A 24,699-nucleotide genomic window follows, 5' to 3' on the forward strand; every position below is an offset into this window, starting at 1 on the left:
CTGTAGTGTGTTGCATTCACGCTTCAACTTGTTTCCAATCTTTTACTATGGTGAGTATTCCCACCATATCACTGTGAGATTTGTTCTTCTCTATTCGATTATCCTTCAAGTAAGACTAAACGTAGTCTCAGAAGAAAATATAGATACGGGAACCATTAATAAATATCGTGCTAACAGTGAAAGCACTGGATAATTCGTCTTGTGCTCATGCCACCATTGCAGTATGTTGAAATTTTCTTGTTCATGGCTGATAACGTCACTGTCGATGAAGGTAGTTAGCTCATCTCTGGATGTTAGAATTTCAGCGCTCGTAGTCGTAGACGATCGTGACGAAGAGTTTGAACTTCTTGATGAAGAGCCTCCACCAAATATTATTTTCCATATTGTCATCTTCTTACTTGTTGTGGGTGCTAGTGGAGGTTGTTGCAAACGAACTCCGGTATACTTTATTTCAAATTTACTATAAATATCGAATAATTTAGAATGAACATTAGTATAATAAGTAGAATAATTATGGTCAAGAGTATCACCTAGAATTGTGAGAACTCTAAAAAACCTACGATTTTAGCTCTATGATCTAAAATAAAGATAAATGCATACAACAAAGGAATTTCTTTCCAATATTTTAAAAATTCAGATTTCATAGGAACTACATAATCTATTAGAAGATTGTCATTTTTATACATGTTTAAATGAGTAAAAATTTCAACAATATTATACACTACTAAACAAGATGTTGGATAATAAACTCCTGATAAACTCACAGTTGAATCATAAAATAATTCAAGAAATTCTAATATCCTTGCGGCATCATATAATACGCTTCTGTGAGTAAAGTTTGACCCACATGCTGATGATAGTGTGTATGAATAAACATATCAAATGTGCTCTTATATGGTATAATATTTTTGAGCATCAAGAAAGTAGAATTTCATCTTACCGTCATGTCCACAGCAAACTTACGTGGATGCACACCCATTGCAACATAAATATTGCTTATATGCTGCAATTCGTTGGTTAGAGGAGTTTACAAAAGATATTGCAGTGTGAAAATAGTCTAGGTATTGCGACAACCTCTTCAAACTAGATTTTACTATAAGATTGATAATATGGTAAGCACATCGTTGATATAACAAGAAAGATTCAGCATATGTACTAAACAACGGAGTATCCATGGCTCTAGAGTTTGCATCGACATTATCTAAAATGATAGAAAATATTTTATTTGTGAGACCAAAGTCTTCAACTACTTGAAATATTTTTTCAGCAATATTTTCACGGGTATGTGCATTGTCAATCAACCTGAAACCTATTATTCTCTTTTCTAATTCCCAAAATGAGCAACAACACTAAGATAATCCTCTCTAGCCTTACCTGCCCATATGTCCGAGGTCAAAGCAACTGAAAATGTACATATTTGCAATATTTCTTTAAGCTTACTATGACACGTATTGTAGTATTTTACCATATCTCTACTAGTTATCTGTCTAGAAACATACGTGAACCTAGGATTATGAACTTGCTTAATATAATCTTCAAATGCAGGAGACTCACCGATGTTGAGTAGTAGATCCACTCTTACAATGAAGCGGCATAAATCTTTTCAAGCATTGGCAGAGTCATACTCTCAATGACGAACAGAGCCGTCGGGGTTGTACTGCAGCACCATCTGCTTCATGGCTGCTCCACTATTTCGCTTGCAAGTTGTGGTGTGCCTCTTCAAATGCCCTGTTCCATCTGAGGGCTTTGTAAATAATTCATATTTACAAATATAACACATAGCATACCTGACACTTACCCCATCTTTCTCTTTGTAGAACCTTTCAAAGTCTTGCCAAACTTCGAAAGTACCGGCTCTTGATCTTTTAGAGCCAGTGCTTGCTGATATGTGTGCACTTGTAGAGCCTGACGATGGAGGTGCTGCTGCATCACCTGCATGTGAACCAACCGGAGGTTCACCGTCGGGTCCATCATCACCTACAGTACAGGTATCAAAGGGGCCGTAATCCACTGTGAGTTTTTAGAGAAAAAAATCATGATCGATGAATGTATTATGATCATGATCACCGACATCTATGATCAATATCAAATGGCACTAAAAAAATGCAAATATTTAGAGTTAGAAATAATCAAATAATAAAACTAATAATAGAAACAAGAATGAACAATGATAAAAAAATCACCAAGATTTCTTCAACGTCAAGACAACAGGATGACGATTTTAGAATTGCTCGGATTTTTAGCAACAATTCAAACTAATTTTGCCAAATTATCGTTAATTCTCAAGAATTTTAAGACAAAAATGAGAGGAGAAAACAAGAGAGAAAATGGTGTTGCTGGTGTCGAATGGAAGGGCAGGGTGATCCTCTATTTATAGGTGAAAAATAGTGATTTTTATAATTTTTTTATTTTTTTAGCTCAAACGGTCACAAAATGGCTACAAAATTCAAAATTACTAGGTTAACAGATTAAATGGGTCGTTCAAGGCCTGTTTAACCTGTTAAACCCACATGTCATCCGTGTCCCCATGTGCCGGGCCCACACACAATGGCTACAGCCGGCCCAGATATGCCCGCTGGGTCGTGCTGTGTCGCCGCACGCTCGATGGCCCTACTGCCTGGGCCGCCGCGTGTCGTGTCGGGCCGACCGTGCCTCCTGAGCCGCCACGTGCCCGGGTCGAGTCGGGTCGTGTCGTGCCATACTCGTGCCTGCCGGGGCTGGGCCATACCCGTATCTGCCTACCATGCCGCGTGCTCGGCTCAGGCACGGACCGGGGTCTTGTGTCGTGTTGGTCTAACCCGTCTAGACTCGAGCCGGGCCATACTCAGACCGTGACTAAGTGTCGTGCTTCGAGCCGGTCCAACAGACACGATCCATTTGAACATTTTTAGTAGATGCACAAATTCAGAAGTACCACTCACAATTTTATTAGCAGAATTAGGGTCATATTTAGATTGTAAGTAAATTGGTGACACCTAAAATTAGCTAAATATAATTTATCATAAAAAATATGACTAACAAATCTTTAATCATGAGTGTGATAAAAGTAATAAAAAAACCGAGTGTATAACGTAGATGGTAACAAAGTGTGATCTATCATAATTACGATAATAAAATAAACAGTAATCTACAAATCTATACTCAAACCAAATATGCCCGTGCCAAAAACGGTTTCTTGCTGTCAAGAGCTCACCAAGATTATGCACAGTATCATGCTTGGTCACGTGTGACGTCACTCTCACGCCGTCGTGGCCCCCACCGCTACGCGACACGTGGTTCACGCCTGCCGGGGGCGGGCCCCTTCCCGTTTGTTGCTGCCTTGCATCGCGGAGAAACACGACGAGGACGTCTCATAATAAATCGCGGAGCAAGGAGCCCGAGGATTCTTAATCCACATACCGTGGCCCCGAGGATCGATCTCACACGTTCATAGCGTGGCCCCGCCCGCAACGAACCCCATCGCGGCCGTCCGTTTACGCGGGCCCCGCTCTGTCAGGTTGCAGCGTGGCGCCAGCTGGCGGCGGTGGGGCACGCACTACCTTATCCTCTTTTCCCGATGCAGCACCTCCCCGAACACGGCCCACTGCACCGGCAACCGGCAGCAAGCCAGGGGCCCGTAGGTCAGAGAGGTCAGTCCACGAGGCAGCGTTGTGCACCGAGCCCAACCGCCGCGGAATATACCGTGGTCGTCGTCTTGCTCGCCACTCGCCCCCAACTCCAACCTTCCCGTTCCGAACTCGAAACGCCGAGTCGGATCAGATCAGAAGCGCCGCAGCGAACCTAGGGTTTGGTTGGTTAGAACCCCCCATTTCGCGGATCGAGTGGTTAGGGCTTCGATTCAAGCGCGTCGCTTCAGCCATGATGTCGAGGTCGTACACCAACCTCCTCGACCTCGCCGCCGGCAACTTCGCGGCGCTGGGCCCGTCCGGCGGCGGGAGGCGGCGGTCGGGGTCCTTCGGGATGAAGCGGATGTCCCGGGTGATGACGGTGCCAGGGACGCTGTCCGAGCTGGACGACGATGAGGACGAGATGGCGGCGACGAGCAGCGTCGCCTCCGACGTGCCCTCGTCGGCCGTGGGGGAGCGCCTCATCGTGGTGGCCAACCAGCTCCCCGTCGTCGCGCGCCGCCGCCCCGACGGCCGCGGGTGGGTCTTCTCCTGGGACGAGGACTCGCTCCTCCTCCGGCTTCGCGACGGCGTCCCCGACGAGATGGAGGTGCTCTTTGTCGGGACGCTCCGCGCCGACGTGCCCGCCTCCGAGCAGGACGAGGTCTCTCAGACCCTCATCGACGGCTTCCGCTGCGCCCCTGTGTTCCTGCCGCCCGAGCTCTACGAGCGGTTCTACCACCAATTCTGCAAGCGGTACCTCTGGCCGCTGTTCCACTACATGCTCCCCTTCGCCTCCCCCCTGTCCCCGACGGAGACGGCCTCATCCGGCGACGGTGCCCGGTTTGACCGCAGCGCCTGGGAGGCGTATGTGCTCGCGAACAAGCACTTCTTCGAGAAGGTGGTTGAGGTCATCAACCCGGAGGATGACTACGTGTGGGTCCACGATTACCACCTCATGGCGCTGCCCACCTTCCTCCGGCGCCGCTTTAACCGCCTCCGGATCGGCTTCTTCCTCCACAGCCCGTTTCCCTCATCAGAGATCTACCGCACCCTCCCTGTCCGTGAGGAGGTTCTGCGAACGCTTCTCAATTGTGATCTAATCGGGTTCCACACGTTTGATTACGCGAGGCACTTCCTCTCTTGCTGCAGTAGGATGCTTGGTTTAGAGTACCAGTCGAAGCGTGGATACATTGGATTGGAGTACTTTGGCCGCACTATTGGGATCAAGATCATGCCGATGGGAATCCATATGGGCCAATTGCAATCAGTGATGCGATTGCCTGAGAAGGAGTGGATGGTTGCTGAGCTGCAGCAGAAATTTGAGGGGAAATGTGTGTTGCTTGGTGTGGATGATACAGATATCTTTAAAGGGATCAATTTGAAGCTTCTCGCATTTGAGAATATGCTGAGGGTGCATCCCAAGTGGCAAGGGAGGGCTGTGTTGGTGCAGATAGCTAATCCTCCACGGGGGAAGGGAAAGGAACTGGAGACCATCCAGGCTGAGATTCGGGAGTGTTATGAGAGGATTAACCGGGAGTTTAGCCAGACTGGGTACAGTCCAATTGTTTTCATTGACCGGAACGTGCCAAGTGTAGAAAGGCTTGCATATTACACAGTAGCCGAGTGTGTGGTAGTGACAGCTGTGAGGGATGGAATGAACTTGACGCCTTATGAGTATATTGTCTGTCGGCAGGGGATACCTGGCTCAGAGTCCGCGCCAGAGGTGAGTGGACCGAAGAAGAGCATGCTAGTTGTGTCAGAGTTCATTGGGTGCTCACCTTCACTTAGTGGTGCCATTCGTGTTAACCCGTGGAATATCGAAGCAACTGCTGAGGCACTGAATGAAGCCATCTCGATGTCAGAACAAGAAAAGCAGCTGAGGCATGGAAAACATTACCGCTATGTCAGCACCCACGATGTTGCATATTGGTCAAGGAGCTTTGTCCAGGACCTGGAGAGGGCATGCAAGGACCACTTCAGGAAGCCATGTTGGGGCATTGGATTGGGGTTCGGATTTAGGGTGGTGGCCCTGGACCCGCATTTTACAAAGCTTAATTTGGATACAATTGCAATGTCTTATGAGAGATCAAAGAGTAGGGCTATATTACTTGATTATGATGGCACATTGGTGCCACAGACTTGCATCAACAAGGAACCAAGTGCAGAAATGGTGAGGATCATTAATACATTATGTTCAGATAGTAAAAACATTGTTTTCATTGTCAGTGGGAGAAGCAGGGATAGCTTGGGATCATTGTTCGCCTCATGCCCAAAGCTAGGAATTGCAGCAGAACATGGTTACTTCATAAGGTACAATTTTTTACATAGGTATTGTCCAACCTTTTGTTTGGTGCTAGCAGCGTATTTTGTACTTTATCCGGGTGCACTAGGTTGCAACTTTTGTACTAACTTTTGGTTTATTAAGCAAATAGATTTTTAATGCATCAGTATGTGTGTTGCTTCTTTTAAGAAATGTCAAGCATTGTGCTTTCAGTTATTGCTTAGCAGTCAATTAGATGGCCAATTTATTTTTTGGTCACTGCAATATTAGTGGATTTAAAGGAGTCAGAACTAAAAACATCATATGCTTATTGATGGAGCATGTATGGAAGGCCCTGAATCCTGATTCTGCTTTAACACGGGGCTCTTACATCATCAGGATAATTTTTGGTGCTTATTAGCTGCTAATTACTGCACTTCAGTTAGTCTGATATCTACATTATTTAAAAATTAAATGGATGATGAAATTCTATTTTTCAATATGTAGATGGACTGGAGATGACGAGTGGCAAGCAAGCACCCATGCCTCAGACTTTGGATGGATGCAAATGGCAGAGCCAGTGATGAATCTTTATACAGAAGCAACAGATGGATCCCATATCGAGACGAAAGAAACTGCATTGGTGTGGCACCATCAGGATGCTGAACCAGGCTTTGGGTCTTCCCAGGCGAAGGAGATGCTTGATCACCTGGAAAATGTACTAGCAAATGAACCAGTCTCAGTCAAGAGCGGCCAGTTCATTGTCGAAGTAAAACCTCAGGTTTGTCATCTTGATCTCTTGTAGTCCTTCCACAAGGGTCATTGTTGTTTTACAGATGAATTAATATATTTTTTCTGCCTTCAACCTGCTCCTGGCTTTTCATTTCTGACTTGTGCATTGATGCACAGCTATTAACTCCTTAAACTATCTTATTGCACTCAGGGTGTTAGCAAAGGTCTTGCAGCTGAGAAGATACTCACATTGATGAAGGAGAAGGAACGGCAGGCAGATTTTGTGTTATGCGTAGGTGATGACAGGTCAGATGAGGATATGTTTGAAAATATCGCTGATGTCATGAAAAGAAACATTGTTGCTCCAAAGACACCACTATTTGCTTGTACTGTGGGGCAGAAACCGAGCAAAGCCAGGTTCTATCTGGATGATACATTTGAAGTAGCCACTATGCTGAGCTCACTAGCAGATGCTTCGGAACCTGACCCTATAATGGAGCTGGAGGATGGCTTGGCTACATCTGTCTCATCAATAGATATCAGCAATGAACCGCTGCAGTTTGGTAATAGAAGGGCTGAAGGATCTTAGGCTCGGACTTCTAATATCTACATGCTATGATGGTTGGTTCGCAAAAAAAAAAAAAAATTCTGTTGAGTCTGAAGTTGTGGAACAGAAAACAAATGACTGACAGCAGGGCTAAAGATGCTTCACATGACACGCTAATTGATTCATTATAGATGATAGCCTGTTTCTCCAGGTCGGTGAGAGATGACAACCAGTATCTGCACAAACCCAAATATTCTGCAGTCTGTGAGAGGGATCACAAGAGTAGCTTCAAATAGCTTCATTCTGCACTTGGTTTGGGCATCACAACCAGTTGCTGCCAAGGAGATTCTTATGTCCATAGCTGACTTATCATGTTCTTTCAAATTTCAATGCTTTTCTCTTCTGCATTAGCATCTTTATTGAAATCTGAATTGTTAGGGGCAAGGCTGGTGAAATGCATTGCTTGGAGCCTCTGAAAGGACGCATGTCGCCACATGTGGTTCGTTATTTGCTGGCTTGGTTAACGAAGAGATTGTCTAGCCATGAAAAACACGTGATTTGTTCGTTTTGAATTGTAATAGTGTGGTAATGCGAAGGATGTTGCTTGATTCATTATTTGACAATATCCGGCTGATTCGTCATTGACTTCATCAAAACTAAACTATTCTTATTTCTTGGACATACAGTTGCTATTGTCAATGATACTTGAAACTAGTTTGTGTTTGTTTTCGCTTAGAAATGTTTTTACCTGAGTTTGGTGTGCATAACAATATGGTCTGGTACACATTTTCGCTTCGAGTGCAACTTTCAAGTTGGTATAGTGTTCCAACTAGGCAGCTGTTGTGGCCGACGATCCTTCAGTGTTTTACCCATCCTGTTACATGGAAACTTGGAAGTGCAAAGGGCAAAGGCTCAACTTGGGCGGCAGAATCATGACTCTTCATGACGTCGCATTAGATAGAACCGAATCCCAAATCTCCTGGACCAAGATTTAGTCAGTGCAAGGCATGTTCAGTACATAACTGTTCCTGCTGAGAGGCGATCATGAATTGAGTCTAAGAATGTTAACACTGAACTTCTCACACTTGATGGCGGCGGCAAGCGTTCAACAAATAACAACACAGGAAGTCCAAGAAGCATGCACATCTCCATGTGAGATTAACACAGAATAACAATGCAATGCTGAGTTCTTAGTCATCTGCTTCTGCCTTAGGAGATGGTGTATACGTCGTTAAAATTTCCGTACAAATGATGCGTGCATGAGTTTATTTAGCTGGTGATTACATTACACTGGGTGGCAGGCGCCAGGTTCTGAATCTGGGGCTGTAGTTTGGGAGAATTCCCTGTACGCCATTAAAAAAAGTTGATGTTCTCTGTATGCCACTTAAAAAATTAACTTCCTTGTTTGCCATGTTTTATCTTTTCTTCCCATTCCGTTTGGCTGGCGGCAGAACTCAAGCCAAAAAGCACTGCTCACGATTACTGTTTATAGAGAGTAGCGGCCTCCTGCTCCTCCGAAATATTTTTAGTCTTCTATTTCTCCAAAAATTCTAATTTTGTTACATGTTCTTATAATACATGTGCAATCTATTTTAATTAAATTTATCCAAAAATATTGTGTATAATTTAAATTAAAATTCTAAAAAATGTTACTTTTATACTTATAACAATTGTTAGGGTCTCAAATAAAATCACAAAAATCTGAAAAAAAATCACTAATATTTTTCTTATATGATAGAATAATTTCTAAAATTATTGAATAATTTCTAATTATTTCTAGACCTATGTTATATGATTAAAAAGTGAGTTCCTTTATAATGCTCTATTTATATGCATTTTTATCATTGGAATTAAAATGAAGCATTACAAAGGAACTCACTTTTTCACCATATAACCTAGGCCTAGAAATAATTTTAGAAATTATTCTATCACATAAGAAGAATATTAGTGAATTTTCTTAGATTTATTTATTTATTTGAGGCCCTAACAATAGTTAGAAGTTATAAAAGTAGCATTTTTAGATAATAATAATTTAAATTCTATATAGGTTTTTTGGTGAATCTAATTAAAATGGATTGTACATGGGTTATAGAACAAACGTGAAATTTTTTATGTTTTTTAAAGGAACAGAAGAACACAGATATTTAGAGGAGCATGAGGCTGCTGAACAGTTCTGCCTGCAGCTGAGTTGAAATTATTTAGTGGCATATAGGAAACATCAACTTTTTTTAATGGTATACAAGAAATTATCTCATGTAGTTTTGAATCAGGCTGTCCAGCACCTTGCCCAACAGAGGCTTATTCGGAGACAAGCTTAGGTTAAACCTCCCTCCCCGACGTTGGCGACAGTGCATCGTAATTCGTATCACCGCACGGATGTTGGAGAAACGTGCCCCGACGCCAACGTACATATTCCCTCCGGTTCCGTATTTCTTGACGTTTTAGATAAGATCTCATATACTAAGGAGTGGTTAATTAGATGCCTATTTTCTATTTTACCCATATTAAATACAGTCGCGTGGCTTTCCTAATCACTGGTCCCTCTCAGCCCATGTGATTATGACCGCCAGTCCCTAAGCTTCAGGTGCCGGGTTCGACTCCTGGCACTCCACTTTTTCACCCACGCGCTGGTTTGGTGCCTTTTTTTTTTTTACTTCGCGCGTTGGTTCTTTTTCATGCGCGTGCTGCATGCTCCTTTTTGGCGCCTGCTGCTGCCGCTGCACTTGTTTTGCCCTTTTTTTTTGCTTCGCGCCTGGATGGTCTTGCGCGTTTTGCATGCAGAGAGCGAGGAGTATGCAGTTCTTGTTTAACGCAGCGTCTCGGGAGCTCGCGAGTTGGCGTCGCTGGAGTAAATGCGATTTGCATGCATGCAAGGGTAAAAAAGACCAAAGTGACCGATGGGAGGCTAAAACGTCAAGAATTTAGATACAAAAGTCCAAACCTCCAACGACAAGAAAATTGGAACCGGAGGGAATAGAGGATGCTTGGGGGAGTGAGCGAGTGCCAACCCATCTGCCCATATGGAGGATACCTTCATTGGGCGATGGCAACGGTGATTCCCAGCGCCGGATGGCTGCTTGATGGGCATGCCAGGTGACGGCAAATAAACCGGTGACGGGAAGGAGGAGGAGAGATGGAGGGAGGGCGCTAAACAATCCACCCATATATAGTTAATCTATAAAATTTATAGGGTAAAATGAAAATAACCAGATGTGATTAATAATCGCAATCAAACTAGGGGTAATGTGAAAATATTTAGATCGCGATTTAAAACCGTGATCCAACATAGCGGGTAATGTGCAAATATCAAGCTGCAAAATGTCGGATCGCGATCCAAATCAGGGGGTTATGTGAAAAAAATACGATCACGGATAATATCCGTTGGTTCAAGCTTTGCGGTCCGGATCGACGGCTGTGAAAACACAGGTAGTAGATCAATATTTGCAGATGAGACCTTCCATTAGGTTCTGTGCTAACCTCCCCCCCCCCCCCCCCCTCGAGCCGGCGAGCCCCCGCCGCGAGGGGCACGGGATTGGCGATGCTCCTGGAACGAAATATGGCGAGCATGCGTCTCACATTGCCAACAGCAGGCGCCAGCGTCCGCGTCCCGCTGGCTGCCGTTGTTGCCGCGGAAGCAGCAGGCCGTGATCCGTGGGGGTTTGGACGTTTGATCTCCGGGGAGCCATGGTTTGTGAGTTGGTTGGACCCTCCACGATGCGATGCCTAATGGTGCAGGGATTCGCCACGAGCCACAATGGAAGGTAAGATGCTTCACTCTTCTTTCTGTTGGTTATTAGCCGCCGATTCATTTTTTTAGACAAAATTAGCTGCCGATTCAATCTGTTTTGGTGTTCTCTTTAGCTTGCAATATTAAGGTAACTGCGATTCCATTAGTCTGGTTTCTAAATTATTTCAAAATTGAATGGATGATGAAATGCTATGTTTCGATGCGTAGGTGGAGCAGAGATGAAGAGTGCAAACAGGCACCCGTACCTCATTACTTTGGATGGATGCAAATGGCGGAGCCAGTGATGAATCTTTATACAGAAGCAACAGATGGATCCTATAGTGAGACTAAAGAAACTGCATTGTGTTGAACCCATCAGGATGATCAACTGGAAAGTGTACCGCAAAAAGGCTCTAATTCGGTGACATGATTACTCATATCATCGACAGTGTCAACAAATGACTTGAAAAAACTTGGCATCAGACAGAAGATAGAGCCAAATACTGTCATATCTCCTGGACAAACATATACTCAGTGGAACGGAAGTTCAGTACATAGATGTGCCTGCCGAAGGCAATCATGATTGCAGTCTAAGAATGTTAATGAGGAATTCTCATCCTTGTGGCAGCAAGCGTACAACGGTACAGGTACAATAGAGAAGAGACCGAATTCTGTACATCTCCATGTAGGATGAATACACAATAACAATACAGTGGTGATTCCAGAAGACTCTTTAGGCATCCGCTTCAGTCTTAGGAGAAAATGTAGACTTCTTCAAAAGATCCAAGAATATATGCATGAGTTTAGCTGATGAATGGAGGGCACATTGGGCAGCATGTACAATATACACACAGACGAGGTTTTTCCGCTAAATATAGGCTTGTAGTTGTAAATTAGGTTGTCAAGAACCTTGTCTGCAGTAGGCCTGTTTTGAGACTTGCGAGCTTGGCTGTTTCATGACACTGCGAAAGGTGAGATGAGCATGGTCCCATTCTTATTCCATGTGCTGTTTACATCACAAATTTGTTCTTTTACATAAAAGTACTCATACATCACAGTACTGTAACTATAATTCCTTGCATGGAACTAATAGAGTGACTAAAAGCAAAACAAAAGGATGTGTGTTTGCTATCAATTTGTGGTATGATTTTTACCAAATAATGATGGAACTGATTTGTGGATCTGCAAATAGTCAGATGTGGCAGTGCCAACTTCAAGCATGTAATTGATAGGTTACAATCACAGACCTGACAAAATGATTGGCAAAATGTTGAGTCACTTGTACTGCATCGTGTGGAATAATTGGTTTTCCCCACTCAAAAATGGCTTTCTGCATTAAATGACCATTAATTTAAAGCAGTATGTAGTCATGTTATTTGGTAAGTGCAACCATAAGGTATATCACTAGTGAGCGCTAATCTAAAACAAAATTTTGCGGTTGACCAATATAGCATCTGTAAGATTGCAGAATATGAAGACTCCCTAAACAGCTAAAATCAGCATACCTCAGGATGCCACTGCATGCAAGTGATTGGATAATTGTGTGCTTGTACAGTAGATGCCCCCTGATTTGACAAAAATAATAATAATATCAGTTTGTACCATTGAAGAACTGATGAGCATCAACCCAGATCAAATACTTAGGAAATATTTGCCAAGTCCAACAAAGTTGTTCTGTTTTGTTTATAGCACTTGTTAACCTTCCAGGGAGGTAAAGCGAAAGTTATGTAGGAGTAAAGTATGACACTTTGTACCTTGCCGTTTTCATCAGGTGATGTAGTCAGGATCTTGAAGAAACTTGATAAGGCATCATTCTCTCACAATCTCTTCCGTGATATACCATACTTTAACAAAGTCACAAATTGAAGTATGTTAGGGAACTTGAATTTGTAACAAAGTTCAATTGTTCTGTATAAAGATTCAGAATCGCCAGCCGTAATAGGACTGAGCTTAATGCACGAAAGTTAGTATGGTGCTGAGGTAAAAAAAAACTAAGCAGAACCAAGGATGGCACTTACTCTATGATTTTGTATGACAAGGCTGCTGGTGCTGAGTTTCTTGATGAGGTCAGGGTCAAACCTGTGAGTTTCAATTGCCCAACAAAAATTAGGTACACATATAAGAAAGTTTGGGAATTCACAAAGAGTACCGGTAGAAAATTTAAAAAAGGTCATATCATGGACATCAAATCTTACTAGTAATGACATTTCATATGCGATTTATATCTTCGCTCCAGCCTAAAATTAATGGAACTATTAATCTATTTGCGAGCAGATTTGATCATGTAGTGCCCCGTCTTGCTGGGATCTATTCTAGATACAATTATGTACAATTACTCATATCTGAAGCTAGCTGAATGCATAGTGTACATCAGTTCCAACCATTGCAAATTCTACAGTTTCAATTGCTAGTGCAGTAAAACAAACACGCAATTCCTTGGCAAACATACTATGGCATTTAAGCTAAGTGATTTCTCTGTAAAGAGAACTTTTAACTTGCATCATGTTATACTATAGGATGGGACAGAAAGAATTTTTTTTTTAAAAGTCCCCATCAAGCAGCAGCAAATAAAATACTTGCTTGAGCATGCAGCAACTACCTTTGAAACACTACCAAATCGTGAGGCCAAATCGTGATCCTCGCATCAAAGGTAACTTCTGTGTAGTCCTAGCTGTTCCTAGATCAAATTGGACGGTTGATATTGTGTAGCCGGATGCGCAATTGGAAGTGGACCGGCTAGCAATAAAAGTAAATTAAAAACTGGGATTCATGGATGCCGATTGTGGTCTAATTACAGAGAGAGAGCTTTCGCCTAAAGTCAGAAAACCAAAGGTGTAGGAACTCTTCTGTGGATGCTTCAGATGTATTATTTTGTGGTTATTGGTTAAGCAAAATAAAAGTTATGGCTTGAGCAGAGAGCAACTTAGACCATTGGTCCAGTTTCTAGAAAATGATAGAATTGAGGATTTTGGGATTCAGATCGAGGGCGTAGCTCGAACACCCGATGTATAGTAATGTTGATTTTCTCGGACAAATTCTGAGTATAATATGTTCTTTAGGTTTAAAAAGTGTCGATAATAACGGTGCGAAGCTGAATCCTCACCGCAGTTAAGGCAAGTATATGACAAATTCATGTTATGCTCTGATTTGCTCATTGAATTTTTTATTGATCCATCTTAACTGTGTTTTCAATATTCGTATTTCTTTTGTATTTCCTTGTCTTCACATGATTTAAGTTCATGGTTGTGTTCATTTTAAATGATCAAGTTACGAGTTGTTCCCTTACATTTCATTCAATATCGGTGATACCAGATGTGCAATTTGGTTCTTATGTTTATGATCCTACAAGTGAGCGCTAGCCTCACTCACTCAGTTTTACTGGTAAATATAATAATATATTCATGTATATCCGTTTCAGATGGAAACTATTGTTTCGTTTCTATTTTCAAGAAAAGAAAAACTTTGTTATTTCTCGTTCTTTATTGACTTTGATGATGTGTTATCCTTCTAAGTTCTGATTTGTACTTGCTGAGTATTTTTACTCATCATTCAAAAAGGGATGTAATATCACATGGTAGCACGTGTCAACAACCTTATGTTAATATATAGTTGTCTCAATAATACTTTAGCTAGTTTGATTAATTAAATAGTTTGAGTTTTGTTTTTGTCAGTTTATCGAGTCCTAGGCTTTGGTTGTGATATTTACTTTCTGCTATAAATATTAAACTTGTGAATGTAATATTTTATTTGTTTGGAAAAGGGGCAGATACCAGAAAAATTTGTCGAAATGTGACATTAAGCTTTCGTCTTGACTAGAAGTAAATGTAAGGCGGTAACCTCCGCATACCTAGATGTAGGGCATTACACGGCCTCCTCGTTCGTCAAAGATTTCTGTTCTTCAATTACAGTCGCAACAAGCACAAATTTGTTGATCAATGAGTGGTTGACAAACGGAAACAAAATATACAGGCAGCAGCAACTTCGTAGTAGTGTTTTAAATCAAACGAATCAAGCCAGCAGTTCAAAGCTCCCATCTAAGCGTTTACACAGCTCTTCGTATCAATATAGCGGAGAGGAATCAAGCCGTGGCGGCGGTCTTCATCTCCTCCTTGACGGCGGCGGCCAGCTGGTCGTATGCTTCCTCCCACGCCGCCTTCATCTCCGGCGTCCACATGTCCGGGACCGCGTCCTTGATGGTGTCCAGCAGCGCCGTCTTCACGACCTGCCCGTTTGACATCGACATTTAACATTTTTCCTCGCCGTCAATTGCTTGCTTCAACTGAATGCTGCTGAAATATGCAAGCTCGCAAGATTGCATCCATGGAACATTACCTCGAAATGCGCGTCAGCAACGCCGGCCTTGGCGTGAGTCGCGCCCAGCCGTTTCAGGGTGGCCTCCCTCACCTTCACGTCGCCGGTGTTCCTGAGCTGCGTTGCAGACTCGCAGACCTGAGACCAAAACAGCAGAAGGCCGGGTGAAAAGGAAGCACAGCAGAATAATCCACACTGAACTCCATGTCTGTTTTGAGAGGTGCGATTGCTTACCATGACAAAGACGGTCACGGCGTGGGCCTTGAGCTTCGGGTGGTTCTCGAGGGGCGCGTCGCCGGCGTCGCGCAGGAAGGAGAACATCTGCTTCGCTCCCGGCGCGATCTCAAAGATCCTTTTCATGCCAAGCAAATGCAGGTTTTAGAGTAGATATATATACACGAGCCAAGAAAATGAATCGCGAACATATGCATGCATGCATGCATGCATGCATGCAAAGGTCACCACACCTGAAGAAGAACTTAAGAGCGATGGATTCAGTGTCCTTCTTCATGGTTTTCCATGAGCGCAGGACCAGTTCTTCCTGTGTCTCGCTGAACCCCATTGTTTACTCTACTGCTCTTTGTTTACTCTACTACTCTTGTATGAGATCTGGCCGTTTATATAGGCAGCTGGGTGGCCTTCTAGCGTGGGGAGAAACTAGAGGCCTAATCAATTGATTATTTCAGAGGTGGCTCTTGGACGTGTGAGCGAGCCAGAGGCATCTGATTTGAAAATTTTAAGCCATCCTGATGATTCCCTAAAATCTTTTGGGGTGATCCGTGACCGTCCATGTGTTGGCCACATTGTGAATGATCACATTAGTTTTTCTTATGTTTTGTACATAGGGACACGGGAAGGCAAGAGGGAGATTTTTTTTTAAAAAAAAGAGTTTATTTTTTTGCTACTACCCCGATCTTATTGGAAGTTATATATTGGCTAGCTCCACACGGAGCAAAGCAAAAGGCTAACTCCTCCTGGAGCATTTATGCTACTGCGCTAGCAAATGAGCGCCGGACTTCCAACGCGGGTGGATACCGCTCACACCTGAAGCCAATAACCAACAGAGCCTCAGCTCGTTCGCAAGGCAAGAGGGAGATGGATGCAAGGTTGCCCAGATTTCATTTTCTAGTTCTGCAATGGCAGTCAGTTCTACAAATTCCAAAGCTTTTCTTCTTTAATCCCTCTGAAGAGTACAGTTGTACTATCTCCGATATGTCACGATCTTTTTATTGGTACTAATTATGTCCTTAATCTCACACAAACATACGATTACGGTTATTAGCCTTTGCGTGTCTGAGAAAAGAATGAGATTGAGGTTGACGTCTATCAAGAAAAGAAAACCCAATAGACTGTCTATTCAAATATTCAATTGCCAAACACAAAGAACTTTTAAAAAATCGCGAAAAGAAACATCAAGACAACTCAAACATGTGGAAACTATTTTCTTTTTTATCTCGAATCGCAGACTCGTTAGCCACGCCATTATGCCACTATGATTTGGCAACGATCATTAATGAAATGGGCTCATCAACAACAGCGAGATGTGACGGGATAGTAGACGTATCGTACCTAGGAAGAACCTGAGCGCAAGGGCGGCCGAGTCACCCTTCATGGCGTTCCACGCGCCTAGCACCAACGCCTCCTGCTCCTCGCCGAAGACGGTGGTGGTCGCCTCGGACGGCCCGCTTGGGTTGGCAACCTTCTCCGTCCCTGCAGCTTCCATGTTCGCAGGCTGCTGCTCGCTGCCGCCGGCGCGCCGCTCATGCTCTGTGTCCGTTCAGGTCAGTCTGAAGACCGAAGAGGCGAGGCCCAGGTATTTGCAGGTGCGTGTGGCTGCATCGAGCACTGTGATCCGTAGGGCGCAAGCAGCTAACGAGCGGATTGGCAGGGCACGAGCCGATGACTGGTAAGAAAATTCTATAGGATGGTTTTCTTTAGAAAACCTCTTCACATCAACCACTAGATTAAAAGAAGAATGACATATACCAGAATCTCGCAAAACTAGTTCTATATAATTTCCTTTCTAAGAATATCTGTAGAGCTCATATGTGTCGCACGGCCACCGAGCAGGCATTGGACGGCAGCCGCAGAGAATATCTACAGATACAGACACAACGGCGGCATGTACATCAAAACGCAAGTACAGAACCTGCAGCCTGCAGGTACAGAGATTGAGTGCGAATTGATGGGCTGCACATGGGATGGGTCGAACACCGTGACCAGGCTGGGCCTTTCCAATAGTTAGCTTTTACTTGTTGGACCATACAGCCCGTTTCAAGGGCCCATGACCCGTGGGCTCACTTCTCTTCCGGTCGAGTGGTGGCTTTTCGAAATTTTTATTTTATATTTTTTAAATCCAAAAATTACAAATATATACGTCTATTTTAAAATTTTACAAACTATACTCTTACCCCTGTTGGAAGGCATTGGACGACAGAATCCAAGTGGCCGGTCTTCATAGACAATGGTCTCGCTAGACCCACTCATGTACTCAACGGATTACATGAGAGCACGAATCTAAAACAATAAAAACATAAGATCGTCCTAAATTAAAGGACACATTTAGGGTTTAAAGAGTACTTTAATGATTATATTGTTTACCCTGTACCTAGTTTATTTTTTTAGCTTCCGTCTTTAGTTAGCATCTCGACGAAGGACTCCAAACAATAGTTTATCTTTACGAATTAAATTACCAACTTCATAACAATTAAAAAAATTATTTAAAAATTAAATAAATTGAACCACCTATCGCTCTTTTATTAAGGGATACGGACCTGTTGGTCGTTGGTCTGTTGCCCTTTTAACGAGCACAGAGTATAGCTTTGCAAAATTTCAAAACTGACGCTATATTTGCAATTTTTTATTTAAAAATATAGATAAAAAATCGCGGCTTTGCCTTTTGCTGTGATTTCCTCTCTTCCAGGGTTTTGGACCGTGAGAGGAGAGGGGAGAGGTGCTGCGAGGGATCCGGCCGGGGCCCGGGGGAGGAGGAGCGGCGTAGGGGCGTGCGATGGCGCTGACGAACTTCATCCTGACGGTGGTGGGGGTGGGCGCGGCGGTGATGCTGCTGCGGAGCGACGTCAAGCAGTCGGCGTCCATCTTCCGCCGCAACGTGCGGCACATCAGGAATTGGCTCGAGGAGGAGTCCGCCGCCGCCGCCAAGTACGCTCGCCTTTCCCCGCCTAACTTCTTAGCTATTGGTTGTAGCTGTCTCCTCTAGTCTCTAGCCTCTTCGGTACCCGGCTAATTTGATGCGTCTTGGATCCTGAATAGGCTGGTTTTTAGTTGTCCAAATCCAAAGTGGTAAGATTGTTTATGTAATTTTAGTTTACTGCGATGGAGGTAATTGCGATGGAGCCGGAAGGATGGGCTAGAAATTGGGTGTTACTTGGCTCACAAATGTACATGCAAAAGCAAAGGGATTTGGAACACCATAGGTTTTTTCTTTCGAACAATTAACACCATAGGGTTGGAAAAGGGATGATCAAATCTTGATGCGTTTGGTTTCGTCATAGGAACTTATTGCAACGTTTGGATTAAGTTGCGATGCACATTGTAATGTATTGAGATAAGAGGTGTGAAGCTGCAATCCAAACATGGGTTGAAGGATAATGTTCATCATAAAAGAGATTGAAGGGGCTATAGGGGGGAAATAGAAGAGATTTTTATGAAATCTAAGAACACAATGTGAAACGTCGAAAATTCACACCAGAATGACCAAAAAGGACTAGATAGAACAAAAGGTTTAGAACTCGTATCAGAATTAGAAACAACAGATTGGATGGACGATTCAAACCAGTTTTTTTTCTTTCTTTCCTTTTTTTTTTAAAAAACGAAATTGGTGGAAGGACACATCATACAACAGGTCTATTTTTTGTGCTTGCTGCTGGGAGGGTGCGCCAGTGCGGGAGGGTGCTCGCTAGCGGGAGGGTGTCTGGTCAGGATGCCTTGTGTGTTGTGTTGCCTCCATCCCCTGTCTGGAGGATGAATCGCATTAGAGTACAGAGTAATGAGGTCGATTCCGGCTGATTTAGGTTGTAACAGGAGTTGTATTGGGTTGAATCGGGCCTTAATGGATTCCGACTGCAGAGTAGATGAGCAAAACACCTGTTAATGGAATGCATTTGTGTTGCAAAAGGATTACAACATATCTTTGTATCTTGTTGGTTAGAGCTATATCCTCCTTTCACCCAATGAATCAACACATTTTTACGACAAGTAACAGTTATTCGTGTTTCAATTTGGTTGCCATCTGGGATGGCTCATTGCTATATGGATTGTGAAGGAGCCAATAATTATTTTCATCTTAAAAATGAAATAGTGATAAGATGTACAATGGTCCTTTGGTTTTTAGGCGTTGGCAACTTTTGCTCTGTCATGCATTTTCTGTTTTTGCTATTATAATGTTGTGTGTGCCCCCCGCCCCTCACTATTTTAAATATCTGTTGAAGTCGCAGCATGTTAGCGTCACATCTGATCCATAACGTCTCATGTATCTTCTTATTTCTGCAGATCTACTGAGCGATCTTCACTGAAGGAGTTGGAGTCACAGTCTGCCAAGAAAGATGCTGCACCCAAGGAGGACAAGCATTAGATGATCTTACTCCTTTAAAATGCATTGGCAGTGTGAGGTCCGGTATTTGAAATAGCGCCAGTAAAAAATGTTTTGTAAGCTCTTTAATCTCGACGAAAATTTTTCTCAATAAGGGGGGATATGTGAGGTTCAGGATTATGAAACAGTATCACAAATAGGGTTCATTAATCTTGATGAGATCTTTTTCTGTGATGTTGGATATGCGAACATGGTGCCTAGTATTATATTTCTTGAAACTTTATGTAGTTGAGATGAATCTATATTTGCAGAAAAGGTGGAATGTGTACCATCCTCACTTCTCAAATTTGACAATGCAATACATGTTTAATGTTGTATTTTGCAGCATGTCTTGTCTATTAGAAATTTCTCGCGATTAGTGACTATCATCTTTCTTTAGCTCAATTTATTGTATTAAGTGATATATAGGGTCTGTTCGACAGAGCTTCAATTGTAAGAATTATTGAAGCTGGTCATTCTAGCTCTAAAATTTTTTAAGCTAGAGTTATGGATAAATTAAGAGTCTTTGATTGAGATATCTTATTTTTTATTTTAATCAAAAATATATATTTAAACTATTTTATTTTATTCTATAAACTTTAAATTTTATATAGATCTCAGAGTTGGAGTTCTGTTAAATAGGTCATAGCTAAGAGCGTGCTGTTCTATATCCAGGTCCGTGTATGAATGTGAGAGTATTCGAATTTATATTTAGATTCGCCCTCACTTTTTATATAAGCAATGCGATTATTCGTGTATGACTAAGGGTCTGTTTGGCAGAGCTCTTAGAGCAGTTTCTCGGTTGGAAGAGGAGCTCTGCAAAAAAACAGCTTTTAGCTTCCTAAGTAAAATCCGTAGGAGTGATTCTCTGAAATGAATTAGAAGTTGAAAAAAAACAGCTTTCATTTATTCACTTCCCGCATAGAATCACACCTTTCATGTATTTTATTTAGAGTCAGAATCACTTTTAACTAAAAAATTATTTCCTATATAGAATCACTCCCTGCAGAAAATTTAAATCAATAAAAATTCAGATAAACAGTCCCTAACATTTGTTATTCCTGAAGTTGTAGTCTTCACATTTTATTCGTGGTGTACTGCGCTAGATCTAGATCTAGACTGGATTTTACTCTACGTCGTTCCTCTTAATCAGCCTAATTCTTCGTTAACAAGCGTAATAAGATTGTGTTTAGCGCTTGCCACCGACGGTGGCCCCGCCGGCACCTGGTTCCAGCCCGGGGCCCATTTGTCAGTGACTCATTCGTGCCAGGCACCGTTCCGGGTGCACGGGAGCCGCGGTGCGCGCTTCCATCTCTCGCCCGCGCCGCGATGCTTCTCCTCGGCGAAGCATATTCTCTTCTCCACTCCCCACTTCGCCACCACCACACGCCGTGCTCCCGTCTCCGCCTCCGGCTCCGGGGTCACTGGTCAGTTCAGCCCGCATGGACCCCACCGACCAGTCGCCGGAGGAGGTGTATTCGGTGTGGGCTCTCCCGCCGGAGCCCGTCCGCGACCGCCTCCGCCGCGCCATGGAGGCCCTCCGCGCCGCGCACGGCTTCCCGGCCTTCGAGCCGCACGCGACCGTCGTGGGCGCCATTCGTCTCCGCAGGGCACAAGCCATCGAGATGCTCCGCGCCGCCGCCGCCGGCGTTCGGCCCTACACAGTCCGCGTCGCGGGGGTCGCCCGCGGCGACTTCTTCTACCAGTGCGTCTACCTCCTCCTCGAGCCCACTCCCGAGGTTAGCTAGTTTTGCAAGTGCAGTGCGAGTGGTTGATGGATTCAAGTTTGAGCACGCTTTGGAATGATTTGGTTTGCTGATATCAACTCCTCTGATTTTTTTTTCAGGTCGTGGAAGCAAGCGACCACTGCTGTGGCCACTTTGGTTATGAGAGATCAACTCGTGAGTGTAGTTGCTGAATTTGTTCCCCAAAAAAAATCCTTTTTGAAACGAATGTTCCCGAAAATATCACAGGTATGACAATTTGATTCTTCGTGTGTCTCATTGCAGCGTACATGCCGCATGTGAGCCTCTTATATGGAGACCTGACAGATGAGGAGAAGGAGGAGGCAAGGAAGAAGGTAGAGGAGCTGGACAAGGATATCTGTGGACTGCAGTTTGAGGTATCTGAGCTTGCGCTTTATAGAACGGATACTGAGGATAAAAGCTTGGAGTCATGGGAGCTGGTGGAGGTGTACCATCTTGAGAAGAAGTGATTAGTTTACTCAGTGATAATTCTTCTGTAGGTTAAGTTCGAGAATGCTTTCTTAGCACATGGGTGTTTTACTGTCTAAGCACCTGTTTGTTTTACTGAATAAGCACTGGTTCGTATCACCGGTAGCACTTCCAATCGGAGTAAGGAATAATGTAATAGCGTTCATGTATATTGGGGTTTCCGTGAAAAGTACTTCGGGTATTTAGATTGTGCCGAGTTTGTTCAATAAAACCTGTTGAAATAGGAACTGGCCCTAGGTCAGTTGGCAAAGCTCCAAGGGTGGAGCGAGCCGGCCAGGGATGGACGTGGACCCCTGGATCCCTGGTACCTGCAGGCCTCCAAAGAAGGCCGGGGATGCTTGCCCCCTTCTTTTAAAAAAAAAAAAGACCTGCTGAAATGCAAAGCAGGTGCTCTTGCCTGAAACTGTATTGGGTATTCCTTGGTAAATACTTTGGCTGATTGGATAATTAAATATACTAGTAATTGGGCTATATTCCATAATGTCTATGCCATCACAAGTTAAGATACATAACATGACGAATATAGAGGTGTTACATTGTGTTCAATACAGTGCATAATTTGTGATATTTTTATAGTTAGACCATACATGGTCTATGATCTCTACTCGTCCCTAAACCTTCTTCCACCCGATCCAGCTTCCTTTTGACAGTTGAAATATGTAGCAGTGGCAATGTTGAGGTGGTATTGCCGTGCAAAGCTTCTGCAGTTGAAATTGCAGCGCATTTCTGGAGCAAATATTGTCCCCCTGCCAAGTTGCCGGAACAGTACAAATACCATCCGGTGGATACCAGATCTTGGCTCTGGTGTCTCGTAAAATAATAGCTCGTGGCCTGCAAGAGCATCCTATCATCATTACTCAAGAATTTAAGGAGAATTCGACTGGGTGGAAACATTGTTATTTATCTGTAATGTGATTTGCGCTGTCTGTTTTAGACAAAGGGAAGTCTTTCAGATATAGATCTGCTTGTTTCAACCATGGGAGCAATTTTATTTCCAGTGTATATGACACAACTCACTAAATACTCAAAATATGTAAAAAGTAAATGAATACATACAGTAAAATAGTTTACTAATAGAAAACAATATAACAGCATAAAAACACAAATAGAAAGAAGCTAATTTTTAAGTAAACACTTATTAAGAACCCTCTTGTTTTTATATATGGTAGCACGATCATATATGTTAATGTTCTTGCTTGTTTATTTTATTTTGAACTTAGCTCTGCTGAAATGAGTCCCAAGGTTACCAACCAATAAACAGACAGATAGGGACCTGCTAAAATATGTTAGCTGTTCATGTTTAACATTAGATATCCTGACTCCAATAATAGGCTAAATTGAAATGGAGTTCTACCTAATTGCTTCATTAGTTATATAATTAAATCAATGGCCTTTGCGATATTGCTATTCATGTTGTGTTTTGTGGGTTCCCACTGTATCTTTAGGTAAGCAGTAAGCTGACTACTAGATTACTTTCATCTAATTAGCTGTATAGCATTCAGTTTAGGGTCCCTGATTTATTGTAGCAAGTGCATCCCAATCTGCATGAATTCTGTAGTAGTCAACAGGTCTGAGGAAGAGGCCATAACCTAAGCTCCACAGCTACAAAGTTCAGCTGAAACTACATGGAACAACAAATCACTATGTCCATTGTCGTCATACCTAAGCTGATGTTAGTTGTTTCCGGAATATTTGTCACCATCCTACACAAGAATGCAGCTATATCATAACCAGGAAAACTAAAAAGAATCAGATCTCAGATGCGTGGAAGATGTTAGATTTGAATTACCAGTGCAAGTACTCCCTGAGTGATGGATGGCTTGGACTTGGGGCGTCCGGATCCACCGGTACCTTCTCAAGTCAAAGACAAACAAGTTAACATACAGACACGTATGAGGTTTACTGTCATCTATTTGTTCCTATTAAAGTTATTTAAAATATAGTACTGGTAAATCTTCTATAAAGATAATAATGCTTTTATTTATTAAATAACAAAGGTTTGGCATACATTTCCCCCATCTGGTAGCGCGTATTTGGAAATCGCTTAGCTTACCAGAGTGTAGAAAGCCCTCATGTCATTGCCATCAAGATTAACTCGTGGTTTAGTTACAATTGCAGATGGTTTTAGCTCAGCACCAGCCAGAAGTAGCCTATTGATTTTCGAAAAAGAAAGCTTTTATTGACCTCAGACAATTACATGAAGATGATACAATCGTACTGAGAACACTCTCGATCTCTACATAACTAAAATGTACACAGTCAAAAAAGAAAAAAAAAACATAAAAAGACTAATATAGGTGAGAACAGGAGATGCTAAGGCGCTCTGAAAGAAGTAGCATATTGGTGTATGCTATTCTGAGTGGAACGGTTGGTGTAAATGGGTCCAACACATCCTGTATGACATAAGCCAAAACCAAGGAATCTATTGCAGACATATATTGTAGAAAAAATTATATTGGCTGTTACTCTATTAGAACTTAGAACTACCTCGCTATGGCCCGGGGAAGACGCAGTCTATGCATGGACTATTTATATCAGGGTTGATGAAGGTTGTCTTATTCACCTTTCAGAAGTTGAGATACCAATGCCATGTCATGCGTCGCCCAGATAACTGAGTTGTGCTTCGTATTTGTCAATTAAATTATGATCTCTGTGGAGTAGTCAGGCTGTATATTTCTTCTTGGACCGT

General features: G+C 42.9%; 5 protein-coding genes and 1 pseudogene across 5 annotated transcripts; 3 read left to right on the forward strand and 3 right to left on the reverse strand.

Annotated features, from left to right (window-relative positions):
* Positions 1–3,400: 3,400 nt before the first annotated feature.
* Positions 3,401–7,826, forward strand: LOC133884672 (probable alpha,alpha-trehalose-phosphate synthase [UDP-forming] 7). Its single transcript, XM_062324177.1, has 3 exons — positions 3,401–5,918; positions 6,376–6,649; positions 6,812–7,826. Exons 1-3 carry the CDS (start codon positions 3,859–3,861, stop codon positions 7,187–7,189), a joined length of 2,712 nt encoding a protein of 903 aa, XP_062180161.1. The 5' UTR covers positions 3,401–3,858; the 3' UTR covers positions 7,190–7,826.
* Positions 7,827–11,380: 3,554 nt separating this feature from the next.
* Positions 11,381–14,719, reverse strand: LOC133884158 (gamma-glutamyl hydrolase 2-like; annotated as a pseudogene).
* A 9-nt stretch (positions 14,720–14,728) lies between these two features.
* On the reverse strand, positions 14,729–15,778 carry LOC133885502 (non-symbiotic hemoglobin 1-like). Its single transcript, XM_062325222.1, has 4 exons — positions 15,653–15,778; positions 15,420–15,537; positions 15,207–15,323; positions 14,729–15,096 (listed from the first exon to the last, which is right to left on the reverse strand). Exons 1-4 carry the CDS (start codon positions 15,745–15,747, stop codon positions 14,953–14,955), a joined length of 474 nt encoding a protein of 157 aa, XP_062181206.1. The 5' UTR covers positions 15,748–15,778; the 3' UTR covers positions 14,729–14,952.
* Positions 15,779–18,080: 2,302 nt separating this feature from the next.
* LOC133885154 (uncharacterized) lies at positions 18,081–20,124 on the forward strand. The gene is made up of 2 exons (XM_062324810.1): positions 18,081–18,347; positions 19,698–20,124. Exons 1-2 carry the CDS (start codon positions 18,196–18,198, stop codon positions 19,777–19,779), a joined length of 234 nt encoding a protein of 77 aa, XP_062180794.1. The 5' UTR covers positions 18,081–18,195; the 3' UTR covers positions 19,780–20,124.
* Positions 20,125–21,060: 936 nt separating this feature from the next.
* Positions 21,061–22,233, forward strand: LOC133883865 (cyclic phosphodiesterase-like). Its single transcript, XM_062323253.1, has 3 exons — positions 21,061–21,515; positions 21,623–21,677; positions 21,786–22,233. The coding sequence occupies exons 1-3, from the start codon at positions 21,219–21,221 to the stop codon at positions 21,989–21,991; spliced, it is 558 nt and encodes a 185-aa protein (XP_062179237.1). The 5' UTR covers positions 21,061–21,218; the 3' UTR covers positions 21,992–22,233.
* Positions 22,234–22,441: 208 nt separating this feature from the next.
* Positions 22,442–24,451, reverse strand: LOC133883866 (protein VERNALIZATION 3-like). The gene is made up of 5 exons (XM_062323254.1): positions 24,348–24,451; positions 24,064–24,160; positions 23,800–23,861; positions 23,673–23,713; positions 22,442–22,841 (listed from the first exon to the last, which is right to left on the reverse strand). The coding sequence occupies exons 1-5, from the start codon at positions 24,443–24,445 to the stop codon at positions 22,612–22,614; spliced, it is 528 nt and encodes a 175-aa protein (XP_062179238.1). The 5' UTR covers positions 24,446–24,451; the 3' UTR covers positions 22,442–22,611.
* Positions 24,452–24,699: the final 248 nt, after the last annotated feature.

The sequence above is a fragment of the Phragmites australis genome, chromosome 11 (genome assembly GCF_958298935.1).
Source record: "Phragmites australis chromosome 11, lpPhrAust1.1, whole genome shotgun sequence".
Lineage (NCBI taxonomy): Eukaryota > Viridiplantae > Streptophyta > Magnoliopsida > Poales > Poaceae > Phragmites > Phragmites australis.

What these genes read in the sequence shown, in the direction of transcription:
- LOC133885154 (XM_062324810.1), top strand. Translation starts at nt 18,196, where the DNA reads ATGGCGCTGACGAACTTCATCCTGACGGTGGTGGGGGTGGGCGCGGCG. An exon ending in GAGTCCGCCGCCGCCGCCAA is followed by an intron (nt 18,348 to 19,697) that starts GTACGCTCGCCT and finishes TTATTTCTGCAG; the next exon opens with ATCTACTGAGCGATCTTCAC.
- LOC133883865 (XM_062323253.1), top strand. Translation starts at nt 21,219, where the DNA reads ATGGACCCCACCGACCAGTCGCCGGAGGAGGTGTATTCGGTGTGGGCT. An exon ending in TCCTCGAGCCCACTCCCGAG is followed by an intron (nt 21,516 to 21,622) that starts GTTAGCTAGTTT and finishes TTTTTTTTTCAG; the next exon opens with GTCGTGGAAGCAAGCGACCA. An exon ending in TGGTTATGAGAGATCAACTC is followed by an intron (nt 21,678 to 21,785) that starts GTGAGTGTAGTT and finishes GTCTCATTGCAG; the next exon opens with CGTACATGCCGCATGTGAGC.
- LOC133884672 (XM_062324177.1), top strand. Translation starts at nt 3,859, where the DNA reads ATGATGTCGAGGTCGTACACCAACCTCCTCGACCTCGCCGCCGGCAAC. An exon ending in GAACATGGTTACTTCATAAG is followed by an intron (nt 5,919 to 6,375) that starts GTACAATTTTTT and finishes TTCAATATGTAG; the next exon opens with ATGGACTGGAGATGACGAGT. An exon ending in TTGTCGAAGTAAAACCTCAG is followed by an intron (nt 6,650 to 6,811) that starts GTTTGTCATCTT and finishes TATTGCACTCAG; the next exon opens with GGTGTTAGCAAAGGTCTTGC.
- LOC133885502 (XM_062325222.1), bottom strand. Translation starts at nt 15,747, where the DNA reads ATGGGGTTCAGCGAGACACAGGAAGAACTGGTCCTGCGCTCATGGAAA. An exon ending in GCTCTTAAGTTCTTCTTCAG is followed by an intron (nt 15,538 to 15,652) that starts GTGTGGTGACCT and finishes TGGCATGAAAAG; the next exon opens with GATCTTTGAGATCGCGCCGG. An exon ending in CCGTGACCGTCTTTGTCATG is followed by an intron (nt 15,324 to 15,419) that starts GTAAGCAATCGC and finishes TTTTGGTCTCAG; the next exon opens with GTCTGCGAGTCTGCAACGCA.
- LOC133883866 (XM_062323254.1), bottom strand. Translation starts at nt 24,445, where the DNA reads ATGTCTGCAATAGATTCCTTGGTTTTGGCTTATGTCATACAGGATGTG. An exon ending in AGAATAGCATACACCAATAT is followed by an intron (nt 24,161 to 24,347) that starts GCTACTTCTTTC and finishes GAAAATCAATAG; the next exon opens with GCTACTTCTGGCTGGTGCTG. An exon ending in AACAACTAACATCAGCTTAG is followed by an intron (nt 22,842 to 23,672) that starts GTATGACGACAA and finishes ATGCTCTTGCAG; the next exon opens with GCCACGAGCTATTATTTTAC.